The sequence below is a fragment of the Phoenix dactylifera genome, chromosome 5, assembly GCF_051530095.1.
Source record: "Phoenix dactylifera cultivar Ajwa chromosome 5, Ajwa_hap1_PhDact_Kaust_v1.1, whole genome shotgun sequence".
NCBI classification, from domain to species: Eukaryota; Viridiplantae; Streptophyta; class Magnoliopsida; order Arecales; family Arecaceae; genus Phoenix; species Phoenix dactylifera.
Genome location: NC_143194.1, coordinates 28,264,972 through 28,282,397, shown reverse-complemented (window position 1 = coordinate 28,282,397; position 17,426 = coordinate 28,264,972). Strand labels below are relative to the sequence as shown.

The window sequence follows — 17,426 nt, the reverse complement described above, 5'->3', positions numbered from 1 at the left end:
ACTCAGTATACTGCAATACCATGTATTTTTCTGCCTTGCGGAAACTTCTTATATGTCGTGGGCCTGTCCATTATAAAAGAAGAGGACCAACAAACAGTATACACCAATGCCAAAACACTCAAAGGAGGACAGAAAGGTGCTATGTAGAGCTATGATGCAACTAGTTGGTAAAGAAGGCCCATGCCAAATTGCCATTACAGTTAAAGCAACAATTGTGCCCATTTAATCTTGTTCGCAGGCAAGCAGTTGGGAATTAATTGAATCTTTCAGCTATGCTGATGGTCACCTGAATTCTAGTACGTGATTAAATAACTACAATCTCAATTTCACCTTTGATTACATTTGACTAATTTTAAAGCATTTTAATCATTTCCAGGATGCATGTAGAAACCTCAATTAAAAAAAAAACATATTTATATTATAATCCTGCGCCATATAATTAGATTGAATTTCATGAGACCAAACTCTGAATTAAGTTCATCCTTTTTCTGAACTCTAAGTTAACCTTCAACTTAAGAAAACATAATCTAAACCTACCAAAACAATTGTGCTAATTTCTTGTTTTGATATAATTTATTTGGCATAGCATATTTTCCACTCTCATTGCTAGTTTGACGCAAGACACTAAGGCAATGATATCATAGAAATGGACCCTCTTGATGTGTCATATCTTTAATCAAAAGACGGGATAACTTTGTTTTTCATAGATAATTGTCTATAAAATACAAAGTTACCAAACTACCAAAAAAAAAAAAAAGAGCTACCAAATTGAAACAGATAGAGAGCTTGATTTCGCTCAAAAGAGAGAGCTTGAATAATTATAACAAACAACTAAATTAAAAATTAGGAATAACAATAAATATAACTCTTACCAAGAATTAATTAAATAAATTTTTAATTAAAGTTGGTCAGGCTAATCAGCTGAGCTAACGGCCGTTGGTTTTATGGTTCTCAATCGTATCATTGTCTTGTTCCTAGGTTTATATCCCGGTGCGGGGCGCAAGGGCCCCTGGGCCAGCCGACAATGCGACCCCGGCACCGATCGGCCGAAGTAATTCCGTTGTGCGGAACCCCAAACAAAACCAGAACGATCAAAACGGAAACGGAATCCACCCATCCTGTGATCCCTCCCCGTGCCCTCCTCATGGTCGTGACACGGGTGCCGAGCAAGGGGCAGCCCAAACCAATACATCACTCCCCCCTCTCCTGGCTCGGCAACTCTCCCCGGTTTCCATTTTCCTATTTCTCGCCGATCCCTCTCCCTCCGTCTTCTCCAATCCAATCCCCGTAGCTTTCTCCATCCCAAACGATGACTCAAATTCTCATTATAGAACTCTAGTAGAGAATAATTAGTAGATAGATAGGTCTTGGCATTTTCTTTTGGCAGCGGGGGAGGGAGAAAGAGGAAGGGAAGGGATCTTGATCCATGAACCGGTCCCCGTCCCTATCGGCGAAGCGCGAGGCGAGCCCAAGCCCCCCAAGTCCGAACCCGAGCGCCCTCCGGCGATGGGTGCTGGCCTTCTGCGTGATCCGGTTCGACCTGGAGCAAGGGCAGACGGTGGAGGAGCTCTACCCCCCGGACTCCCTCCCCTCCGACCAGCAGCTCCTCGTCGCCTTCTCCTCATTCCCCGACTCCATGTCCCACCACCACCCGCGCCACCGCTCCTCCATCCATGACTCCATCTTCTCCTTCCGCTTCCCCGCCGGCGGCGCTTTTATCTACGGCTACGTCTTCAATCGGCAGCGCCAGGACGAGCGCCTCCCACGCGGCGGCGAGCAGAAGTCGGTGGTGGTGCTCTCTCACTACCCCTATTCCTCCGTCTTCCGGCTCCTCCTCCAGATCCTCGGCCCCCTCTGCTTCGACATCGGCCGCGCCGCCCTCGACCTCGTCGCCTCCCACGTTGCCGCCTGGCCTCCCCCCTCACCGGGGTCCCCCATGGACCTCCCCATCGGCACCGCCGCCCTCCGCGTCCACCTCCCCCCCTCCCCCGACGACCTCGCCGCCGCCCCCTTCCCCCTCGCCAACCCCTCCGTCCCACACGGCCTCTTCCACGATGCCGACCTCTTTGCTGCCTTCCGCGGCCTCCTCCTCCACCTCTGGACCCTCTGGGAGCTCATGCTCCTCGGCGAGCCCATCCTTGTCATCGCCCCCACCCCTCCCCAGTGCTCCGAGGCCGTCGCCGCCCTTGTTAGCCTCGTCGCCCCCCTCCGCTACAGCGTCGACTTCCGCCCCTACTTCACCATCCACGACCCCGACTTCGCCCGCCTCAATTCCCTCCACGAGGGCGACGCTTTCCCTCCCATGGTCCTCGGCGTCACCAATCTCTTCTTCTTGAAATCCCTCAAGAACATCCCCCACGTCGTCTCGGTCGGGAGCCCGAGCCCTAATTCCACCCGCGTGCTCCCCGTGGCCTCTATCTCCCCCTCCATCGGCACCGGGAGGAACACCAGGCCTGGAAGGCTCAACCTCGAGAAGCTGTCGCTGAACAAGTTTTCTCCTTCCAGCTTGCTAAATGCCGTGAAGCGGAGGAGAGAGGGCCCTCTTTGCCTCATGACGGAGCACAAGGAAGCTGTTTGGAGCACCTACTCGGCGACGATGAAGCCGGACACTGCAGTTTTGAACAGGCTTATCGATGCGGGGATGTCTCCGAGGATTGAGGAGTCCATGTCGGTCGTCAATAATGAGATCTTGCGGCGGCATTTCCTGGAGCTGACGACCAACTTCCTTGCGCCCTTTGGGCCATACTTGAGAGCCACCACTCCTTCAGAAGGAAGCTCTCCTTTCGTGGAGCCGCCACCTCTGCCTCCTTTTCATGCTGATGAGTTCCTCAATGGATTGGCTGCGAGAGGTCCTGGGAAGTTCTTAACCAAAAGGATGAGGTCTAATTGGCTGGATTTATACAGGTATTGTTCCTAATGCGTGCAAGGAATCCGATCAACCTGCTTTATTTGGATGTTTCTGCTTGCAGGCATGACTCGTTGATCTCATGTTGGTTAAAGGCTGATTGTTTTTTATTTCAGGCGCTTTCTAGAAGGGTACAATTTCATGCCATGGTTCCAAAGAAAGCGTGCTGCTGTTGAAAAAGAACAATGTAGACTTTGGAGGCAGGCCCGGATAAACATTGACATACACAAGCTATTATCAAAAATGTCTGAAGTGGAGATCGTCGATTCCTTTAATGCTATCGAGCGGCATTTAATTGAAGAGATACAGGTAAGGACCTCACTTAATATTTGATGAACTGTGTATTCTTCGCTGCACCTTATGTGTGAAATAACGAATGAATAGTTTCTAAAAACTTTAAAAGCCCTATGCTATAACGTGCTTATCTTTTTCTTTTGCCTAACAATGTTTCCTCTCTAGCTCTCATTATGCCTTCATTACTTCAAAGGGTGAAACAAGTTCATACGCTTACCATGTTTTGAAAAATAAATAAATTTCTATATTGCATCCTTGTACATAGGAGTAGCAAGCATATATTTGTTTGTACTTATCCGGCAATTAACTGCATGCTAGGGTCACAAGATATGGTGAAGATTGTTAACGTGTCTCTCCTAACCCTAGACAATGGGGACTCCTGATTGCCTAGGCAGATCTGACATTAGTAGCAAAAATTTGCTCCCTAGGGTATCATATCCACTTCAGAAACTCCAGGGATGCTCAAACTTTACTGGCTTCCATGATCAAAGTGCTTTTTAGATATCCATTTCCTTGTACCTGCACTCCTATCATTTTGAACTTGCTCTTGGTTTTGGCAATGAAGGATTTGACATAGACAATCATTTAGTAGAGGAAGAAAATCAAAAATGGGAAGAGAGAAGAGGTAGAAAACATGGATTTATGAACCGCTAGAACGGGATGGTATCTTCAGTACCTTATTGATCTAATGCGAAATTGGCATCGGTGCAGGTATCGGGATGTTGAAACCATCTGTACTAGCTACGTTACTGTGCTGATGTACCAGTCGGTATCGATGGTGTTTCTTTTTTTTTGGTGCTATCATTTTTGGTACATATTGTCAATATTGATACCATACTTATACTATATCATTTCGACGAAAAAACAGGATGGGGTTTGGTACCAATATTTGAAATCTTGCAGAAAAGGAAAGAAATGAAAAAATATAGGGGGAAAGTGATGAAAAAATATACCAACAACAACAAAAAAAATCAATTACTTGATTAGGAGAAGCTACTAAGAGGGTATGAGTGAGAAGAGAAAACTAAAGGAGATTGAAAGTGCAAAAGTTATAAAAAGGGGATATGAGTAGGAACTTGTAGTAGTAGGAATCTTCCATTTAGGATGGCGAATTTATTTCTGAATCTCCTTGGAAACTCATCCGCACTTGTTTTATAAGTGTTTTCTTACTAAAGCTTTTTAAGAGACCTGCTTCCCTGTACCTACACCCTACCTGCTTTCGATAACTAAGAATAGGAAGGAGAGGAGCAAGAAGAATAGAGGTGGTGTGGATATAGGGAAAATATAAAACCATGCTTTTTGCCTATATTAGCTATTTTATGGCTAGATTGGAGGTAGGATTCAAAAAATGCAGTACTTTGGCTGATTGTTAAGCGTATGTTAGCAATATTGAGCAATACACTAGCGTGGTCACTTAGAATGTATTACAACCATTAGCTAGTGCTGAAGACCATGAATTGATATTTTGCCAATCCAAGTGTCAAAACCTTTTAGGTTAGGGCTTTTACAAGTATTAACTAGCTGTGTCTATCTTTGGTTGATTTTTTATTCCATGTCTACTATAATAAAAGTAGAGGGACATAAGCACAGATGTTCTGATGGCTCTTTTAGTTGATTTTACCAGCTAGTTGAGGAAAGTTGTTTTAGTCAAGTATGGTTAAAAGTTAGGTGTTTTTGTTGGCATTAGAGATCCGAATATCCCTATTAGTATCTCGCACATGTTACATGCACATGCTTGTCAAGAAAAGGGAGGACGATAGACAGGTTTGGGAGCTTTTTCCTAAGAAGAAAAAGGAGTGCAAGACCTCAAGAGTCTGATTTTGTGTGCTTCAGGATTCCATCTTTGCATGCCCGTATTTTTTTAGAGCATGGGTCTTGTAGATGAAATATTATCACAATTGGTTTCTATCATACTCTCCAAGAAATTAATCATCTCAGTGGAAATTTAAAACAAGTATGGGGACTTCTGGAGTCTGCCTTTGTGGGTCCAACTCCAAGAGTTTTCTTTATATAATGGTGTAGATTTCAGGTACATTAGGGTCTTGTGAAGTTCATAATATGTTTAGTCTCTTTTTTTTTGTGTGTGTGTGTGTTGGGTTGGGGGGGGGAGGGTTTACCTGCTTACGGGAGTTTTTTAAGTTTTTTTTGTGGTTTAGTTGGTGGAATCAATAGTTACTGTGAAAGAGACTAATTTAAGGAGGTTAAATCATTAGCTGAGGAGTTAGTTTTCATTTTGTCACAATCCAATGTTAAGGAAGTTGATTAAGATTATTTACAGGTGTTAGTAGGATATGTAGAAAGTGGCCAGTTGTCTCATCCACGACATCTTGTGTTCTTTTACCAACAAGAAAAAAAATCTCAAGATGATTTTGGGCCTCTATGTCCAAGTCGATAGTGAAAAAAAAAATTGCGATATTATCTTCCTTTTCTTAAATTACTATATCGTTTTCTTTTCTTTTTTTCCCTTGAATTCTTCACCTTCCATAACTGTATCTTATGTGGCTTTTACCCCAAGCCCTATTATCCATCAGAATTTAATGAGGTTGTATTCGTGTCATTCTACTGAGGTTGTCTTGAGTCATAAAACTTAGATTACACCCCTATGCTCTCTTTAATTCACGATCCATCTTTTTTTAGTTTGATCATGCCTTTGCCAGATGTTTTGGTTGAAGTATTTTCTGGTATGTTCCCTTTTGAGATTTTTCCCCTCTTTTCCAGATCTGTTCTGAAAGAACTTCAAATACTCATTTCATTTCATGTGTAGTACACCTTCACCGCTACAGCTCACAGAATTTTGCATATCACCTTCCTCAAACTCTAGGGTCCCACAGTTTATGTTTCATTTGCTTTGTGCTTCTAAATACTAACTCTCTTGGTAAATCTTACCATATATGGTTAGCTTTAGCTTATGTCATTACTTGTCTTATCATTAGCAGCTTTATAAGTCCTTGGATGAAGGTCATGCTAATTTCCACCCATGGGGTAGAAGGGTTTTTAAAGTTATCAGAAAATGACTGCATAATTTCTTTAGCAGATTCTTGAATATCTACATAGTGCTTAAATAATTTAAGCAGTAACCATTTAAATGCTGAGGATATTTTTAATCTGGTTAGATACTCATTAAAACATTTTGTAGTTTTTAGTTTCACTTGCTTAAGTGATTGCCTGCTTTTATAGTAATAAATTTAACATGTGTGATATTTGATTTACTTTACCAGCATTTACATAGTAAATATTACTGAGAGTCTACACGTGCAATACTTGTAAGAGTTTAGTACATATGGTTGTGATCCTCCAATGTAATTAATGATGCTCTTTTTTTCCTTGTTGATAAGGCAAGGCACACATATGAAGCTCTGCCCTCCCTCCCTTCTCTTTTCCATGCACGTGATTTTTGGATTTTGTAATAATCGAGACTCTTAATTGGAAAATAGAGAGTTTATTGATGTCAAACATTCTCATGAAGCCGTTGGAGTTCAGCAAGCTGCTAGAGTCAGGCAGAAGGAACCAAAATATTTTTTTTGTTAAATTATTTTTTTTTTTATTTTTGGACGCAAGTCATGCAACACACTTTAGGAAAAAAGTGGAGTCACACTGCCTGGTTTCTTTTATTAATTGGTATTCCTTAAACTCACATGTAATGGTTTTAAAAAAAAAATGGCAAACGCTTCTGGAATCCATTCTCATGCTGGAGGCCTCAAAGTTCTGATGTGTCTGAACTTTGAATACTTTCAAGTTTCAACTACACACACACACACACACACACACACACATGCATATATATGAAGATAATATCTGATATAATGTAACTGTTACACTGTATTTTAATTTTATTCATCCTTTCATGTTAGTGCTCAGTACATTAACTAAAACATGTCAGGCAACTGTTTTCCTTTTTTTTGACTTTCCTTTTATTTCCCATCATCTTCAATTTCATATATTGCTATTTTGGCAAGTTGATAAATGCATTGTTATGCTCTGTATGGATTGGAAAATTAGCTTCTATTTGGCTAAGTCAAAGCTTATCAATTTATTATTTACAGCAATTATGTTATGCACACTAATTTATTGTATGCTCATATAATGCTCCTAAATATTTAGCAGCCCACTAATTAAGAACCGTTTTACCATTTCAGTAATGATAGGTGGGGAACGTAGGCTAGTGTTTTGCAGCTTCCTTGGTTGCACTATTGCATCTCGACTAATCTCTCTATGTTATTTCTTGCCTCTAGCCAAAAGCTTCCTTCAACCAATGACACAAGACTTTTATCAATGTAAAGTGATAATTTAAGCCTCTACCATTCAACTTTTATATAATCCACCAAGAGAGCATTATTGGATGCGTTATTGAATTGTCTCTGCAATGGATAAAGAAGGGATGAGGTGTTGAAGAATCTTATAAATAATGTTGTGAGTATAAGGATTGAAGATGTAGATATTCTTCATCCTTCGAACTCTTATTTAGTTTTAGCATAATGGTTTGGTTGTTCAAGTTGTCAGCAGTTATAATCTTGTTCTTTTCAAGGATACAAACTCGGCTTGGCATGATTAGCAGTTTGGCACTGAGCTCCATCGCATGCAAAGAGATTGCAAGGCCTAACTATTTGAGTGAACAACAAAGTTTTGGTGCAATTGATGGTGTCTTCAAAAATCCACAAAAATTATATACAGCATATAACTTTAGGTCTTTCTTTGAACAGCAATCTTTTGCCTCGAAATTTCTTGCTAATCTACCAATCTTTATAATTCAAACATTGAACTCCGTGATTGTATCATTTTGTAATTAGAAAAGGTGAATATTTTTGCAGTCCACTTTATCTTCTAGAAAGTAGAATAGTTGATGGGTACTTCTGAGAATCTAAGGCCTTCGGCTTTTCTTGATATGCCTTATAATAAAATTGAGTCTTTGGATAAATCTCTATAAACAGAAGCCCGGCATGAAAATTGCAACATCTCCTAGTTAACATGATGTGGCCAATATGAACAACCTTGAGCCCTGATCCACCTTCAATCCATCGTTTTAGACCATATAACCTGGAAGACAGCAAAGACACACAAGACATCTCTTGTTTGAGTTTGTAATCTATTTCTTTCTGGTAAGATTTCCATAACCTATCTAAGATGATGTATGGTTCTTTGATAGGCGATATTTCGCAACTTAAAGAAGCTAATATACAGTTTTATAAATGGGAAAAAAAAGGTTATTCGGGTTTTGGAGTATGGAGGATGACTCTGCATGAGCGGAAAGTTATAATTTTGTTGTAAGAACAGGAGAATGAATCAACATTTGCCAAAATGTAGATATCATGGATCTTGTACTGAAGAGGATCACAATTAGAGTCCAGCAAGAAACTCTAACTGTTGTAAGGTACCCATTCGAGAAAACAAATGAAAAGAATGCTAATTAACTTTAAGAGAGAAGAATGGAAACTGTTCAATTAAATGGATACTAACATTAATGGTAACTTCAAGTAGAGCCGCAAGTAGAAAGAAGAAAATGGCAAGCTACAAGAGCATGAGCGAGATACATCTACCACTGAGTACAAGCTGTGGGAAGAAATAAAGGATTTCCGAGAGACCTAGAGTCAGGAGGAAAGAAGGGAAAAAAAAACTAAAATCCTCATTGGAGTTTAAAAAAGAGCTAATAGATAAGCCATGGTGAAAGGGGCCTTTTCACTTGTAGTAATTCATGAAGCTGGTTATTTCAAATGTAAGAAGACCTGGCAATTCCACTAAACAGTCAGGCTAAGCTGTCGGATACTATACTTTTACCTTGCAAATGGACAAACATCTTCCAATTCTAGCTCTGCTGCTGCCATCTTGGAGCCTAACCAACACTGCGGCCAGCATGTAGTAAAATCAACATAAATGGTTCTTCTGACTATTCCACTGGCATTGTTGACGCTGGAATCATCATTAGTAGCCACCAAGGTGAAATTAATTGTGCTAAATTTGTGTTTTTTTCTGGAATATCAAGCTTGAAAGCTGAAGCTAGGGCTTATCTTGAAGGCCTCTGACAGGAAAATATTCATTCTCTCAGGAGGATCATCGTTGAGATAGACTGGACTGGTCATATATCTTACTAAACACCAAGATGTTTGCCCTATCACTTTACAAAGGACTTTCAATTACTGATATTAAATCAGGATAGAGATTATATTCTTGTTCCTTGTATCTAGGATGGGAACACTACTGCAGACTGGTTGGCCAAATGTGCCTATACAAACTAGTTTGTTGAGGTTGATTGTGAGAATTGAACTTGGTGAAATTTTGGATGCTGATATAGTGACTTTTGCAATATGTTATCATCACAGACAGACAGAACATGAAGATGGATGTATAAGCTTAAATGTGTCTCTAGTAGATTACGAATGCAGATGTTATGTTCTCATCCATAACTGTGAAAAGGAATTTTGGATCAAAATTTGTATTTCATGGAGTTGAAATCAAGTTGGCATTATGAATGGTTTGGAGTGGCAGCCACCTGTGGAAGTAAATCTTTTAGCATGGCCAGAAAATTTACCTTACTTTTGTTTATGCATCCAACTTTAAACAGGAAGTGAAGCTGTGAGGATATGGTTTAGGGCTTCAGCCAACTTATCCAAATCCTTTGATTCTTCCCAGTGAATTCAATATTAAAGTATCATTCTTCAGAAAATAAGCAAATTGTGATTCTGTGGACTTTAATCCATGTATTAAAAGTTCTGGTCTATGAACTCAAATTTGTAGGTCTCTATGGTCATTGAGTAATTGAGTAATTCTTCTACAGCAAGGAAGAAACATGGAGACTAGTTAACAGTGATTTGGAGGTTTTCTTACATTTTTCCTTCAATATAACTATCTAGTCTGAGTGATTTAAAGTCAAGGATCATTTTTTCAGAAAGTTGAATTGAAGCCTAAGGCCTTTGACAATTTCACTTCCTAGTCTCAGAAAGATGAATTCATGAAAGAAATTTTCAATTTTGTATTGTCAATATGGAAGACTTAAATTTAGGTTGGACAATACATAATCACGTCTCCAACTAGGTTGCCATGCCTAGAATATGCTGTCGACAGAGCAAATCTTGAAAATTAAGTAAATATGGATGGATAGTTCAGAAGAATGATACTCTGGCTCAAGTTCTGCAAAACTGGTATCGGGTCCTATACTAGTGCCATAGTGGCTTGGTATGGTACGGTCCGTATGATATGGTATGGAGCCCTATACCAACACAAGCTCACGGCACTTTTCTCCCAACCGTGGTACCGTCTAAAGCCAAGCGGCACAGGGCAGTTCCGCTTCGTTCAAACCAGTTCGGCTCATATACCATATTAAACCTAGAAATTGTCTCGATTCCATATCAGTATGGTATGGCATGGTATGCCCTGGTAAAGGCGGTTCGAGATAGTTTTTGCAGACCTTGTTATGGCTAAATTCAAGGATAGTATGGCTCTCTGTTTAGTGGTGATTAAAATTCAGCTTCTGTGATGCTGCAAAGTCTTGTTGGCTCATAATGGCTAACCTGTAAGAGTAATGTGAGATTTTTGGGAATACTTGTCCAGGAATCTTTTGTTCATTGAAACTAAATATTACTTTTCAATAAGGGTGTTAACCATTGAGGGAAACCTTTGCATCCTGAAAAGGCATCAGGACTCTAAAGCAGTTCTTTCAGTGCTGAGCTTCATAAAGTTCCAGATCCTGATTAGTTTTTCCTATCAGTCTACTTGAGCATCAACAAAATGATCTTTTATGTTAGTTGAAATTGTTCAACAATTGAAATAACCCTGAAGAAAATACAGCAGACAAGATTAGTTCTCATCACTAGGCCCCTGACTGCTGGTTCACGCAATCATTATGGGCCTCATTACCTTATGCTGTTTCCTGCATGAAATTATATGGCATGATTTGGTTTCTGCACTTCTGCTTAAAGCAGACAAAATGGACAGGAAATTTTGTTTGCATGCCTTACTTTAATGTTCTTTTGATAATTGACACTTTCTATAAGGGCTTATCAGTACGTTGCTTGATGATTCATTTGTCACTGTGCTATTTCATCTTGGTTGGAAGGTTTTTCAATCTTGGATTTTTTGTTTTTCCATGAATCAAAAAAATTAAACTATCCGACTCTTTCAGCTGGTGGCCATAAATTTATTGTTAATTCCCTAGGAGTTTGTTAAAATTCAGCAAAAATATTATTGTTAATGTGGAGAAGGTATGTTTTTACTTAGGGATAGAGTAGATTTTTGATTTGCTTCTTATGTAGAAGGTAAATTTCCTATCTTATGATTGGAATTATCTCTAGCTCCAGTCAAATTGATGAGTGTCCTGTTTTATCCTTGTTTAGGAGAGTTTAGAAAAATGTAAATGGTTGAAATATACGACTACTGTCCCCTAGGCTAACTATGATCCAAGATCTCCTGTTCTCCTTTGGGCGTACAATGTTTATGAGTTGAGTTTGTGTTATTGTTTTAAGACTGCTTAATCATTGCTTGCTTCGACACATGTTTCTAGGCTGGTCTTTCTAAAAATGCCTTCAGGCTTGTGTGGGGCTATACAAAATAAGAGGCATGAATCACATAATGGTTCTGGTGAAGTATGCACGTTGTTCTTTGGACCTTGCATGGGAGGCCTGAAATTTTAATTTAATTACTTCGACAACCAACCTTCTTCCGAGAAATTCTTCCTGTAAAAAAACTTTGTATGTGTCAAATTCCAAATCTAAGCATAGTCGGATATGTTATTCCACAATAGTAATTTGTGTATAACTGGCATTGGCGTAAGAAATGTGTGATCCTTGCCATAGTCTCTAATCAACTCTGACATCCTTTGCTTACTTATTCTCATGTTTTTCTTAGATTTCTAAGGTTTTTGAAAGTACATGAAGCTTGAACCTTGTGCCTTGGAGCTTGTCACTTGTATCTTATGCCTTGTCTCACTTAAACTTTCTAAAAGTGTGTTATCCATAGAAATTTATTCACACCAATTGTTTGTAAGATTGGACCTTGCTGGACTTGAGGAGTTGGAATGGCCCCACCTGAGTTTGTTCATCATTTTGCAGTCACATCGTTCATTCACTATTAAGGAGGCATGTGAGACATATACTTGGTTAGTAAGATCGTGCAAATGATTACCCACATGTTTGTGGTGTTTGTGTCTCTCTTATGTGGGCTAGATTTTCGTTCCTGGTTGCATCAGGTGCACTATTAATTTTTATTTTCATGAATCAGCAATTTATAGATTTAGGAAACCTTCAGTGTCAGTTGCATAGCACATCAAAGAAGAGTCAAGGAGTTTCTTGGAGATGGTACCAGGTTGTTCCAAAGTTGGGTACATTTTAAGACATCATGACTTGTTCCGGGAAAAAAGGTATTTTGCCAGAGGTAACAAATTATTTTGCCCTAAAGGAGGTGTAGAAGGATCGAATGTCTCAAACTTTGGTTCTTCACATAATTGAGTTATGAAAAAATAGCGAAAGCCTCTTTTTAAAAATAGTGAAAGCCTCTTTTTTAAAAATAGAGAAAGCTTCTTTTTTTCTCTCTCTTTTTCTTTTTCTGTTTTCAGTTCTGGGTGGAAGCCGGCTGACTGTGAGAACGAGGGTAGACTCAAACCTAGGTCTCTTGCAGCAACGCAAGAGACTTTACCAACTTAGCCGGTTGGCATCTCATAGTGAAAGCAATTTAGCTACAAATTTCTCCGCATTTAAACTTAGTATTCAGAGTTGAATCTGGCCAAAGATTACACTATCATGATATTTTCTTAGCTCGTAAATGTTATAGAGGCAGTGGACCATCATATGGCTTGCTCGTTGGTGGTAGTTTTTAGGTGATCTCTGGATTTTAGAGAAAGTGAATGTGATTCATCTGGATGTGTAACAGAGTCAGGGAGTACCAGAACAATGGATGATTAGGAAAGAAAATTGTTGCTTGCTTGATTTTTCATGATAGCTTTTTGGTTTTGTTAGACATACCATTTTGTTTTCTGATCTATACTTTTATAAATTTATTAACAAGTAATTTTTTTGATCAATGGAGTGATGGCATATTGTTGAAGAAGCTTGAGGATTGTGTCAAATAAAATCAGAGTATGCTTGAGATGCTTTGCTATGTGTAAGACCATAATATGTCACCCTGGCAGAGATTAAAAAAAGGCTTCTTGGAAGTAGTGAGTTGTTGGAAGTGAAGTGTTTGATGGTGCTTACTATTGTGATGACTTTTGATCTTGGACAGGAATTGTTGCTGAAGTAAAACCAATGGAGCTTGCAGACTAAGAGACAAAATAAGATATTTTATATTTCCATTTAGGTTTTCACCATAATGATGAAACCCAGCAAGCCTCATGCCCTTCTTAATTCAAGCCAACTAATCATATAGATCTCATTTAGTTCCAGATTAGACTGCATTTTTTGAGAGATAGGAAAAACCTGGAATAGCTACTTCTATTCTGAAGTAAAATTGTTTTGTGAGAAATCAGAATTCTATCTGGCTGGAGTTTATCTGTTCCAGACATGATTACCTGGAATAAGTGGTAACTTTTATTTTATTTGATTAAACTGCCCTTTGCTAGTTTTGTAATTCTGGCTAAGCATGGAAGAATTTATGTTCTTTTCTGCCATTCCTTCGATGCATTTTCAAGCATGGGCAGGCCCAATGTGATTCGTGACCAATATGGGCTGTCCTCTAGTCAGTCATGGTGGGTACTGGGTTAGGTACTCGGAAACTATATGCAAATGTTATATGGTCGTAGCATGGGACGGAGAGCAGGTGGGCCTTCCCATTCATGGACATTTTATAATTAAATACTAACATCCAAGCCCACCCTGCACTATGTGTCAACCTTATGAACACCATGACCAACAAGTAGACAGATCATATTGGGTTGATCGTGGTTAGATTGGTCTTATCTATGCTTGAGCATACATTGGAGAAAGAAAGGAAGAGAGCCTCACATCAATTCTTTCATATTCAGCCAAAACCTCTCGACCATTCTTCCCTATTTAGACAAACTTTACAAAACTGGCCAAAGGGAATTTTGTCAAATTGAGCGACAAGTTACCTTTTAATCTTGTGTTCCACCCAGTCAAACGAGGCAACATTTCAGTACTTCCAGGCAATCATGCCTGACAAAACAAAATTCGGACTTGGAGGAATACCAATGGTACTTGGTAATGGGAACAACTGTCCTAAGTTTTTCTATCTCTTGACCAACTAAAGTCATTAAGGCCGTTCACTAATCCAAGCTTTCTTGTAACCTCTTTTTACATCAATTGAAAGTAGGTATTGAGTCAACGTAATCCACAAGCCTGATATCAAGCAGTTAAAACTTATAGTTCTTGCTTTACTACTTGTTCAAATTGCAACATTTTTCCTTCTCTCCTTTTCATTCCTTCTTGTAGCCTTTTTTTCTCCCTTTTATCCCTTAAAGCAGACAGCCATTCTATCTCAAATCCTTCTATCCATTGCTGAAACATTTCAGCTTTGCTACTTCTTAACTCCTTTCAGTTATTCGATTCTAGATTTCTAATTAGTCTTTTTTTGTTTTACCACAAATTCACCTTAAATCCTTCTTTAGTTTATGCACATATTTTATCTCAGTTTTCATGGACATTTGTTTTTACTTATCCACCAAATTATAGATTTCTTGGAGTCATTCTCTGTGGCTCTCACTTTCATGCTTGATAGAGCTGTAATAACTTATAATTCATGGCTTTCCCTGGCCATAGATTTTGACTGCATTTTGTTTGTGTGCGTGCATGTTTTTGTATGCATAATTGAATGTGCATGTATATAAGTAACATTCAGATTCTTCTCTTCCAATGTTTTATGCCATAGTTCAAACTTATCGCTGACCAATTCAGTTTTATCAATTTTTATTTTTTACATTGTAATAATAATATAGCAATAGTATACTTGTCGTACTTAACTAATGTTCACTTAAAGTAATGATATAACAGAAGATAATTTTATGGATTCCCTTTATAAGTCCATTGTAACCCTCAACTGATGTACATGAAAAATGAAAATCTACATGCCTGTGTGGTGGGCTGCCATGGTAGTAACTTCATTATCTGAGAGGAGGCTAGCAATGGGGGTTTACTGATTAATTTGTTTGTGGTCATAATGTTGCTTATTTTACTCCTTCGTGATTATTATTGTGTTGTCAATGGAACACAATACATTGAACTTTTTTTTTTCTGGGCTTATTAAATAACTTCGATTGAATCAGAATGATTCTTTTCCTTGTCACTCTGTGCCTCAACTTTGCGATACTGCTAATTTGTCGCCTTTGTTCCAAGGAGGTCACAACACTTTGTCTACACATCCAGCATGCTTTGTTCAAGTCAACTAGTTGTATGACTTGTTGAATTAATTCAACTTCTTCTGCTTTCATATATATTAGTTTTTGGGCAGATGGGCTTTATATATGATCCTAGTGTCTTTCCAACATCATCAATGATGAGGTTTCATTCATCTTCTTAATAGAACAATTTGGTCATTGGATTATTTACATCATCAAACACCTGGATATGACCACCAAGCACAATACAACTGCCCCATCAGGAAAACCCACTCGACACAATTAGCCCTCATTTTTGCTAGGTGATCGACATATTAAGAAGTGTATGCAGGGTATTGAATCTGAAGATAAAACCTGGGCATTTCTGAATTGCTTACTGAAGTGGTATGGCTAAGCTAACTGCCAGTTGGTGCATGACCACCTGTCCCCGTGGTCCAAATTCAACAAGGTTAAAACCCTCTCCAAGTTTCTGCTTGTCTGCATCATCCGCCAACATTGCTATCTTATGCTCATCCCTGATGCAAACATCTAGTGTTTTTTTTTTTTCTGTACCACATTTTTCTGACCTTTTGAGTTCAACATATTGCATAGGTTCAGCATATAATACTAATATATAATCCAAGTACCTGGTCTAAGTCAATGCACAAAATTAGGATTTTGGAGCTCCGCACATACTGTACTGCAACTGTTATAACAATCTGACTTGTCTGACTAAATTTTCTTTGTAATTATTTGTTAACCAGCATTACAGTTCTATTTAAATGATGCCGAATATTTGCTTTGAATCATACAGTTCTGCACTTTGTTATTGTAACTACGCTGACCTTATTGCCTGGAGACCACCTCAAAATATGTTCATATCGGTTTTCTGTTATATTATTTTCTCAGTCACAGCAGTCTGGAGGTGGAAGTGCAGACTCAACAGTGGCATGCCAGAAACTGAAGGGATACCTTCAGGCGGTGTTCAATGTTCTCCCCAAGGACATGCAACAGCTCCTGCTCTTCAATCCTAAAAGAGCAGCTCTTCTTCAAGGTAACCCAGAACCAAACAAGGTTCCAGGACATCCTTCTGTACACAGTGCCTTGGTTTCTGAAACAAATTTGTCTTTCTTGCCACTGTAAAATTAGCAACCCTTTTTAGCATAGAATTATGGGGGCAACCGTCCATTTTTTAAAAATCAAAAGCATTGTTGCTCCCACAGGTTGTGTTTATCATGTTGTTGAGTACTACAGATTGGCTGGGGTGTTGAGGAGTGCTCCAGTGTCTTCTCGGTATAATTTATTTAGCAGTTCCTTCTCATTTGCGATTTAATATTTTTTGTGTACAATGTCCTTTGGTTAATCATTGATGGAGTGGTGGCGCAAAGTGAAGGAAATGTCCAAGGCTTAATAGCAATGCTTTTGTTCAATAGAAATATCACTAAGCAAGGGTTGGAGGGATCTATAGAAATGGAAGAGCACAATCAAATTATAAGGCTTATATAAATAGTATTCTAGCAAAGAAATGCCTTGGTGATAGATGCTTCGACCATGTTTAAGGGTTTTCAGCACTTAAATCATAGCAATGCAATCCTATTACAAAAAAAATGTTCCTTACAAGAGTCGAAAAAGGGAAAAGAAAGGAGCAGCTTTGATATCTTCAAGACATAAAAAGGTAGATTCAAGATACTCTGTTATACCAGCGAGCATATTTATAGAGATAAATAATGCTGCAAATTTTTTGGTAGACTCGACCGGACTAGATCTATCTGCTTGATTGAATGGTATCATCCTTTTTGGAACCAACTACCAACGAAGTTTAAGAAAACTGTAAAAAATGATGCAATTCTATCTTGTACCTATATGTAATGTCTATTTTTTTCAAGCGAAACTTTTCAAGAAGTTTTTGCCATAATTATTCACTGTTCACGTGAAGTGAGCAACAAGATTTGGTGCACATTCCATGAGTTGCCA

The 17,426-nt window shown here is 38.9% G+C and overlaps 1 protein-coding gene across 4 annotated transcripts; it reads left to right on the top strand.

Annotated features, from left to right (window-relative positions):
* Positions 1-975: 975 nt before the first annotated feature.
* LOC103696133 (polarity axis stabilization protein) lies at positions 976-16,773 on the top strand. Of its 4 annotated transcripts, none has more exons than XM_008777669.5 (3): positions 976-2,904; positions 3,022-3,214; positions 16,362-16,773. In XM_008777669.5, exons 1-3 carry the CDS (start codon positions 1,427-1,429, stop codon positions 16,593-16,595), a joined length of 1,905 nt encoding a protein of 634 aa, XP_008775891.4. In that variant the 5' UTR covers positions 976-1,426; the 3' UTR covers positions 16,596-16,773. The 4 variants fall into 4 exon arrangements, with proteins under 4 accessions (XP_008775891.4, XP_088578260.2, XP_038984913.3 ...); XM_088722134.2 differs by lacking the exon at positions 16,362-16,773 and adding an exon at positions 6,535-6,879 and having other exon boundaries at positions 982-2,904; XM_039128985.3 differs by lacking the exon at positions 16,362-16,773 and adding an exon at positions 15,776-16,355 and having other exon boundaries at positions 989-2,904.
* The last annotated feature ends 653 nt before the right edge of the window (positions 16,774-17,426 follow it).

Coding starts and splice junctions, on each gene's coding strand:
- LOC103696133 (XM_008777669.5), top strand. CDS start 1,427: ATGAACCGGTCCCCGTCCCTATCGGCGAAGCGCGAGGCGAGCCCAAGC. Junction 2,905..3,021: donor AATTGGCTGGATTTATACAG/GTATTGTTCCTA, acceptor TTTTTATTTCAG/GCGCTTTCTAGAAGGGTACA. Junction 3,215..16,361: donor ATTTAATTGAAGAGATACAG/GTAAGGACCTCA, acceptor TTATTTTCTCAG/TCACAGCAGTCTGGAGGTGG.